The sequence below is a fragment of the Aplysia californica genome, unplaced genomic scaffold (genome assembly GCF_000002075.1).
Source record: "Aplysia californica isolate F4 #8 unplaced genomic scaffold, AplCal3.0 scaffold00058, whole genome shotgun sequence".
Classification (NCBI taxonomy): Eukaryota; Metazoa; Mollusca; class Gastropoda; order Aplysiida; family Aplysiidae; genus Aplysia; species Aplysia californica.
Genome location: NW_004797328.1, coordinates 1998767 through 2007663, shown reverse-complemented (window position 1 = coordinate 2007663; position 8897 = coordinate 1998767). Strand labels below are relative to the sequence as shown.

Genomic DNA, 8897 nt, shown 5'->3' with positions numbered 1-8897 from the left:
CTCTCTCCCCCCTCTCCCTCTCTCCCTCTCTCCCACCACTCCTACTGTTCTCTCACACATAATCATCTCTTCCCTCCAGGAGTCAGCAGAAGAAGTAAGCCCCGGCCTGCCGTTCCTGTCTGACCTAGCCCTAGGTCTGTCTGTGCTGGTGTGTACACAACTGGCCCTGCTCTACCACGGACCCCCGCAGACACGAGCTGAGATAGACTGTCAACATCTGCTCAAGTCAAAACTGCTGCAGAGGTCAGATTCTCATTTCACCCCCCATTGTTTTCTTTTGTTACATACTTTTCCCACACCCTGTTCCTTTATATCTTTGTTATTGTGAAGTGTAATAATAATAATCATAATCATAATAAAGATAATATATGACATTTATAAAGTTCTCAACCCCAATAAAAGAACACAGGCTCTGAGCACTTTCCAAATACAAGTAGAAACAAATAAATAGAACTTTGGTTCTGACTTGCTATCTGTAAACACAGAAATGACTTGTTCTTAATCCCCCCCCCTCCCTCCAATTAAAAAAAAAATTTCCCCCTCATTCATTTTTTTCAATTGTTTTTCTTTTATTCTTTTCTTTACTGTTGTAAGTTGTTTACAGCTTTACTTTTTTCTCTCCCAGATGTGTATGGAAAACGGAGACATGCAATGAGTCAGGAGGGGAGAAGGCCTCTTCGGAGAAATCTTCCACCTCTGCGGGTCACCTCCTTCTCTTATCTTCCTCCTCTTCCTCATCCTCATCCTCCTCCTCCTCTTCCTCACCACGAGGCAAGCCAGACACGGCTGAGGGAGGGGCCCTGGGCAGTCCGCGACTTCCCCGTATCAAGCTGTCCCTGGACGTGATGGAGGGGCTGCGCAAGTTGGCCAAGAGACAGCCGGTCAGGATGAGACCCTCCATTAGGTCAGTTGTGGACATAATTTGTTTAGGCATAGTTTTTTCTTGTTCTTGTCACATCGCTACATTAGAATTGAATTGCAGAGTTCTATGAGCTCAGTACCTAGTTTTGAGAAATTCGATGTAAAAAATTTTGAGTTTCACATGTCAAGCTTTTTCAAATGCAATTTTTTTAACGGTGTTAAAATCTATTTTTGCAGTAAAACCCTTTCTGAATTAAAAAAAAACAAACAACCTCCCTGCCTACTGCCCTTATCTCTTCTCTGTCTTTTTTTAGTATGCTGTAAGACCTCAAATCTTCTGTACACTTATGACCTATTTGTGTTGTAAGTGCTGTAAACACTCCTACTGAATCCCAAAACTCTGCCAGGTCTGTGGTCCAGATGGATGTGATGGAAGAGTGTGTGGTCTCAGCAATCGCCAAACACCTGGGCCTGACAGACTCGGTGCGGGACCTAAAGGGCGTGGCCTCCAAACAGGGGGAAGAACTGGCCGCCCTGACCATCATTCTGGAGGAAACGTACCGCAGGTTCGACGTCCTCATGAGGCAGCTGCAGGTGAGACGCCGCTTTGTCCCACACCCCTCTTTGAACACTGTAGATAGAAATAGGTGTATATATCATATTTGTGTAAAGAGATAATATATGTGTATATTTTTACATAGAAAGGTATATCCAGATATAGAGAATTCTCTCTCTCTCTCTCTCTCTCTCTCTCTCTGTCTGTCTGTCTGTCTGTCTGTCTGTCTGTCTGTCTCTCTCTCTCTCTCTCTCTCTCTCTCTCTCTGTCTCTCTCTGTCTGTCTCTCTCTCTCTCTCTCTGTCTCTCTCTCTCTCTCTCTCTCTCTCTCTCTCTCTCTCTCTCTCTCTCTCTCAATATACATGCTGTATAAATGTAATATGTAGATAGATATATATCATGTGTGTAGAAAACATGTGTTATATTTTGACGTCATAGCAGTAGGACTTTTAGGTGTTGATTAGCTAGGAGCACACTGAAAGGAAATTATGTCCACTTTATTATATGCCTACTGTATAAAACAATGAAACTGTATTTTTGTTAAGATGAAGGTATTCTCAAGTGCCTAGACCTACATTGTGTGGGAGTGGGTGCTATAGAAATGATCTGCATTATAATTATGAATACTTTCCGTTAATAAGAATCTTCTCTCTCTTAGATCATGGCAGAGCTAGAGAAGCGCTGGGAGACAGAGGTGGAGGATAAAGCGTCTGTGACGGTCAGCACGGATCTTATCCCGAGCTCGGACCCAGAGCCGCCTTTCTTTCACGATTACCACTTGCAGGAGGTAGGTTTTTGGTTTAGAACACGTCTTAACTCTTATTTACTCCGACTGGATGATGGGAGTGTCGGGTGAAACTGGCCCGGTCCCCATGTGGACGGCCCATTGTCTGATCAGATCGCAGAGTGCATAAGTATTACTATTAATACAATCTTTTATGAATTGGAGTAGATTTGTTTTGACATGGAAGTGTTAGATAAAAATATAAACTGTTTCCTCTGTCACAAATTTAGCCGTGTTTTGAATATTTCTGCGCGTATACATGGCTATGTATTTCATGAGATTCCCCCTAAATTCTGTCAAAATGTGGAAAATGATTCTGGGGTTAAAGAGTTAATTACTTTGTATAGGCTGCCTTTTCTCCTTGTGTTCAGCTAAATTGTTGCTGTCTTTGTATCAAGATTTGACAATTGGAGTTTTCTACAAATCTAGCCCCATCACCACCTCACCCTCTTCATCTTTTCTTTAACTGTACATCTTTTCCTGGCCTTTGTGTTCAAATTGTAGCAATTCATTTTTGACTATCATTAAGGATTTTATTTGTGGGATTCAGTTTTTGTGATTACATATCAATGATTTTATTTCTGTGATTTTACTTCTGGGGATTTATTAATTTTTGGATTCATATTCAGGATTTTATTTCTGTGATTTTATTTTGGTGTTTGGTATTTTATTTCCAGGTTCGTCACAAGGAGCTCACGATCCTAGCTTTTGTAAAGGAAGTAGCTGTGGATTCGGCAGATATGGAGTCTACTGTGAAGAACCTTCTGTAAGTGGCTGTGGCAGTCTGTCTCATATAGTATGTGGGACAAGATAAGGCTGTGAGGGGTGGGGAGGTTGTTGAAAAACATAATGCTTTGGTTGGTAAAGTCTGTATATGGATGGTTGGCGGGTGTTCAGGTGTGGTTTTCGTTTTTCTATCCCAACAAACATCTATCGTCCTTATCTCTCCTCTTTCTTTTCGTAGTATTTTACTCTCTAATAACACCTTTAATCTTTGGCATTTATTTGACCTAATAGTGTTGCAAATGTGGTTAAGCTCTCACGAAAACTAAACTACTAAAATTAAATAAAGTAGGTGGGAAACTAACTATTGGAAAGCAGACAATAGCTCAATGGTCATAGTTGTATAGCTGTGAGAAAGTTTTGAGTAGTACACACACAAACACAAACACACTCTTGTGTATACAACATGCATTTTTAATACTCTTTTTCACATTCTTGATTCAGCTCGAGACAGTTCAAGAAATTGGTTTCATTTGTTGTTTTAAAAAAAAATCTATGACATGTTTTCATATAGACCATCGTCTGTGAAGTTGATTTTAAAAGAAAAATAATTGGAGGAAAATTCTTACAGGGAAATCTCTGGTTGAGTGCAGTAAGACATTACACGATTGCAATGCTTCCTTGTCGTATCTTTATTTTAAAAAACCCAGTGAAAACAGTTCATCACAAAGAGTGAGCTTAAGAAGGTGTCACATTTTCACTGTTAAAAAATGGAGATACGACAAGAAAGCACTGAGGTCGCGATTGGCTCTAAATCTCTAAGACTGGAGATGATCACTGCTTGAACTGAACCAAAGAGCACCAACGTAATGACTAAAATAGCCACAGCCTCTTCACCACCACCGTTACCTCCACCATTACCAACACCAACAACAGTGACAACAACAACAACACCAACAACAACACAATTATTAGTTTTCCAGTACCATCAACAGCATCTGCGCTCCAAGCAACAACAACAACCACAACATTAAGAAAATGAGAAAATTGGGAGCAAATGCAAACATTTTGACACTGACTCGGTTCTTTCTTCTTTCTTTTTTTCGTCCTCAGAGAAAAGTTTGAGGCTGAGGTGGAATCTCTGCGGTCTGTGTCTTCCCTGAGAGACGATGACACCACATCCCCTGCAACAGCGACAACGACAACGACAACAACAACAACGATGGCCAAGAGCCGGCAGGTGGTGTCTGGAATTCTGTCTCGGCTGGAACTGCTGCTGCATGTGAACAGTGTGCCCGTAGATGCTGAGTCAGCACTTACCAGGACCTTATCTCACACACAGGGCTTTAAAGGTGAAGAGATAGCCTTGACCGGCAGTCGCCCAGAGCTTTCATCACCACCATCTTCATCATTGTTTTTCTCACCCTGGATCAGGGTATAGGCCACGAACAAGCACTTTCCACCTTTCCCTATCACAGGCTAGCCTTTTGATGTTATCCCATGTCTTCCCACTTTTCTGTATATCATTTTCTGTGACTCTTCTCCTCCAGGTTTCACATGGCCTACCCTTGGATCTCTTACCTAATGGATTCCAATCTATCATTTTCTTTCTTATGCAGCTGCCTAGCTTCCTGAGAGTATGTCCAGTATGCCTTCCTCTCTAGAAATAGAAACAAAGCTACAGCTTAATGACAGTAATTCATTTTTTTTATCCTAGTTACTCTCACCATTTGGGGAACTCTGAGGGAGAAATGAGGTGCAAACCCTAGCCATGTCTTGCCTGTATTGAACATTTGGGCTGCATTTTTTAAACTGCTGATTTTAGCCAGACTACAGGATTGGGTAAATATTATAACTGCGAGACAGTGACTTGTTCTTAGTGGAAAATTTGTTGTACCGTTCCATATATCGTCAACAAGCAGTTCAAATGTTCGAAGCATGCTAAGCAAAATTTTCTACAAAATAGTATCTACATTGTGTTCTTTTTTTTTTCAACTTTTAGAATTTGAATTTCGATAACACTTTCTTGAGCACATGCAGACCATACCACAGATTAAGAAACTGCATTTTTTTAAATTAAATCAAAATTTTTGGCTTTTTTTGGCTTTGTGCATCTGACTAGCTAGTCGGTGGCAGTGGTATAGCAGTAAGGAGCTTCGTTGTTGCCCACAAGACACCCGTATTTTAATTCCCGAGTAGGGAGAAAATTTGTAGGGAGTATCTGTCTTTCTGCTGGGATGTCATATCCCTCTCAGTCTGGGTTGGCCCTGACAGGCAGGATTTGAAGCCTAGATAATCTAAATTGTGTCGACAGGGGCATAAAGACACCAGCATTAATTTTTTTTAAAAACAGATGTGCTGTGACTATGAGACAGAGACTTGTGAGTTGTAAGTTTGATGCTCTTTTCTGTAAGTGGACATTTTATTCCCAATATGTACAGAGGATCTGATGGTGAAGTCTGACACGGATGTGTTGAGACCTGTCCAAGGTTTTGGCCGGAGCATGTCGGCACCCGTGGGCATGGACCCTGATGAGTCATCACACTTCAAACATCAGAGGTGAGAGAGAGATAGAGGGAGAGGGAGAGGGGGGGGGAAGAGGGAGAGAGAAAATGTGTATGTGTGCATCTGTTATAGGAACAGAGAGAGAGATCTTGAAAGAGAGAGAGAGAGAATGTTTGTGTGCTTCAGTGTGCTGTGAAAGAGAGTCAGAGAGATAAAGGAAGAGAGAGAGAGGGAATTTTATGCATGCATCTGTGAGAGAGAGAAAGACAGAGATAATGAGAGAGAGAGAGAATGTATTTGGGCATCTGTGAGAGAAAGAGAGGGAGAGAGAATGTGTATATGAGCATCTAGAAAAGAGAGAGTAGGAGTGTTACAGAAAGAGACAGAGAATTTGAGAATATGTATGTGAACGTCTATGAAATAGAGAGATGGAGAGATAGCGACAGAGAGAGAGAGAGAATGTGTATGTGTATATCTGAAAGAAAGAGAGCTTATGTGCTATAATGTTTTATCAATACAAAATATGATCCTACTGTTGTTGTATTGTGTTGTGTCCTCAGGTGGCGGCAAGGAGAGAAGTATCGGCGCACGACCTCAATACTGCAGGACTTGGTGGACGATGGGGATGGCGATAAACCGCCGCACGTCATAGTCATAGACCAGCTGTTTGCCTTCATAGGGAGTGACCCGGAGAAAGCAGTGAGTGGTACATACACACACATACACACACACATACGCTAATGCACGCATGCACACATACACACACACATACTCACACACACAAACCCACACACACACACACATACACACAAATGCTCACACACATGCATACACACGTACATACACACATACACACCACATACACACACACACACACACACACACACACACACACACACACACACACACACACACACACACACACGCACGCACACACACATACACACACATACACATTTCAAGAAGCACAGTAGAAGTGTTGAGTGAGGAACACCAAGAGCCTAGAAGATTGTCTCTGAAAAGTGATTTGCTTTCCACAAAAGGTAGAAAGAAAAGAAAAATACTTAAAACATGCAGGCAGAAAGCAAGAAAGATGGACAGAAACAATGGGAGGGTGGTAAGGTTAGAAAAGATGAAAGTCTCTTGGGGGTGCTCCCAGCCACTCTCTCCCTAAAAAGCAGACAGTGTTAAATAAAGTCGAACTTGCTCTAACGGCCACCTGTATAATACAATTGCCTTCTCAAACGGCCTCTGCCCATTTCCTCTCTTGCATATTTTTTAAATGTTATAATGACATTGTGTAAAATACCAGCTTTCTAATACCCCCACTTTTGTCTAGGACAAAGGACGGCTGTCTTAGACTGTTTTGACAGATTATATGAGAAATTAATACTTTATTGTGGTTTAGTTGAAAGTTGACCAGTCAGCTCAGACCGCTAGCGCCTACTTAGTGTCTGAGATGAGGATGTGTCAATGAGATGTGTCTTGTTGTTATCACCAGGTCTCCTGTAGTCAGTTCCTGCAGGCCGCCCAGGACCGCTACAAGCGAGGCTGTATCCGCAAAACATCCTTGACCCACATCAAAGACCTTTTGGCAGCTGCTGCGCATGTGGGTGGGGCCACTCATCTGGTGGCTGCTGTGGCTTCAGTTTTGAGACATGGACCTAGGTGAGGGAGCGAGAGACAGAAAGAGAGAGGAAGAGTGAGAGAGAAAGAGAAAGAAAATAAGTTTGTGGTTATCAGTGCTCTGGTACGGTCCACTGTCTGTTTCTGCAAAGTGTTTCTGTCATCTTCATTATTTATAGACAATGAGTTGTCTTGTCAGTTTGTTAGTGTTCAAGAGTTTGATCAGCTGCTTGCACTGCATGCTTCCTGGGAAGCCAAAAACGTTTCTGATGGTTTTTGGATGTGCTAGGGTAATAATGTTTAGTGTGAATATGTGCGATATAAATGCTATTACTTTTATTATCGTTATCATTATTATTATTATTAGTATTGTTGTTGTTGTTATTATTATTGTTGTTGTTATTGTTATTACTATCAGTTGTGATATCTGTGCAGTATCATGGGCCAAGGTGTAAGGGGGGGGGGGGGGGGGAGATTAAGTTAGGATAAGATAAGATAATACTTTATTACCTCAGAGGAAAATTTTTCTTGGCTTTACAGGACCGTTAAATCACTTACAGGTATACATAAAAATTTGAATTATATATTACTCTCATTAAATTTCATTATGAAAAGAGGAGTAAAGCTGACAAAATGTACATATCTCATCAGATGCATCATTCAACCACAAGCAGGGATTTAATTTCAAGACCTTTGGAGTTATATAGATATGTACTCTAAAGAGCAATACACATCTATGCTTATTCTGACAATAGCCTTATGCTAGGTGGTAAAAATCTTCTTTTGTATCTTATTTTCTTTGTTTTTAAAGGTTTCATTTGGCACAAATGAGCCATCTCCCAGGGAGCCTATTTTTCACGAGGTTAAAAACAATGTTAAATAAAACTGTCTAAGATTGCTTCAATTTAAATTTTAATGATATTGTAAGTATTTATATTTTGTTGAATTTTTACACCTTTTATTGGGATAACATATTTGACTGTTTCACAACATTGCCAAAAATAAGGTTTTAGAAAATGTTGCAGGTGGCCCATTTATGACCAGACTCTGTCAATATGCATTTTAATTTTTCTTTAAATTTATGTCTCTGGTTGTCATTCCGCAGAGTGGAAGAGTTGCGGTGCGGTGGGATGGTGAGTGAGGTGCGCGAGGCATTTGCCGAGGCCATGAGCTCAGTGGTGCAGTTGGCTGCTCACTACCCCATCGCCAGTGCCAGTAGTATTGGCCTTCTCTGTACCATCCCATACACGAGGTGCGTCGCGCTCTACAGGTTGGGGGGGGCGGCAGAAGGCCCTTGTTCAATTCACTAATGGTGTATTTTAGACCTGAGATATTACAGTAGTTCTCAGAGCTTTTCATTTTTTATCTGTTCAGACATTTCAGAGATGAGTGAAGAATCAGAAATCGTAATCGGCCTCTTAATTCTTTAAGTATGTGGGGAACTCATCGTGGGCAAGCAGTTGAAAAGTTTTAAATTCAGAAATCAACATTTTTCATGAATTTTTTAAACAAATGTACCTACTTAATGTTTCTTTTCTTGCCCTTTTCACTGTTTAGAATTAAAATTTCGACAAAATATTTCTTAAGCACAATTCTACCAATTCCAGTGATTCAGAAATGGCGATTTTAAAAAATTCTAAATTTAGGGCTAAGTACATCTTGACTGCTTTGTGCAAGACACCGCCAGAAGCCATTTTGAAAACTGATGTATGACAGAACCTTAGATTGAGCAGTCTTTCTGAACAGCTGGCCAATAGGATGTCTGATAACAGCAAACCACCTACCCACGTCTCTCTCTCTCTCCCTCTCCCTCTCCCTCTCCCTCTCCCTCTCCCTTTCCCTC

General features: G+C 41.1%; 1 protein-coding gene across 1 annotated transcript in view; it reads left to right on the top strand.

Annotated features, from left to right (window-relative positions):
* LOC101853605 (probable E3 ubiquitin-protein ligase HECTD4) overlaps positions 1 to 8897 on the top strand; it is a gene marked incomplete in the record, with an annotated part of 74361 nt that overhangs the window by 25713 nt on the left and 39751 nt on the right. Inside the window, 10 exon segments of the mRNA XM_035968422.1 lie at positions 80 to 243; positions 626 to 904; positions 1269 to 1455; positions 2075 to 2203; positions 2878 to 2966; positions 4037 to 4275; positions 5365 to 5482; positions 5989 to 6127; positions 6930 to 7096; positions 8160 to 8306. Coding sequence (XP_035824315.1) covers positions 80 to 243; positions 626 to 904; positions 1269 to 1455; positions 2075 to 2203; positions 2878 to 2966; positions 4037 to 4275; positions 5365 to 5482; positions 5989 to 6127; positions 6930 to 7096; positions 8160 to 8306 — 1658 coding nt within the window.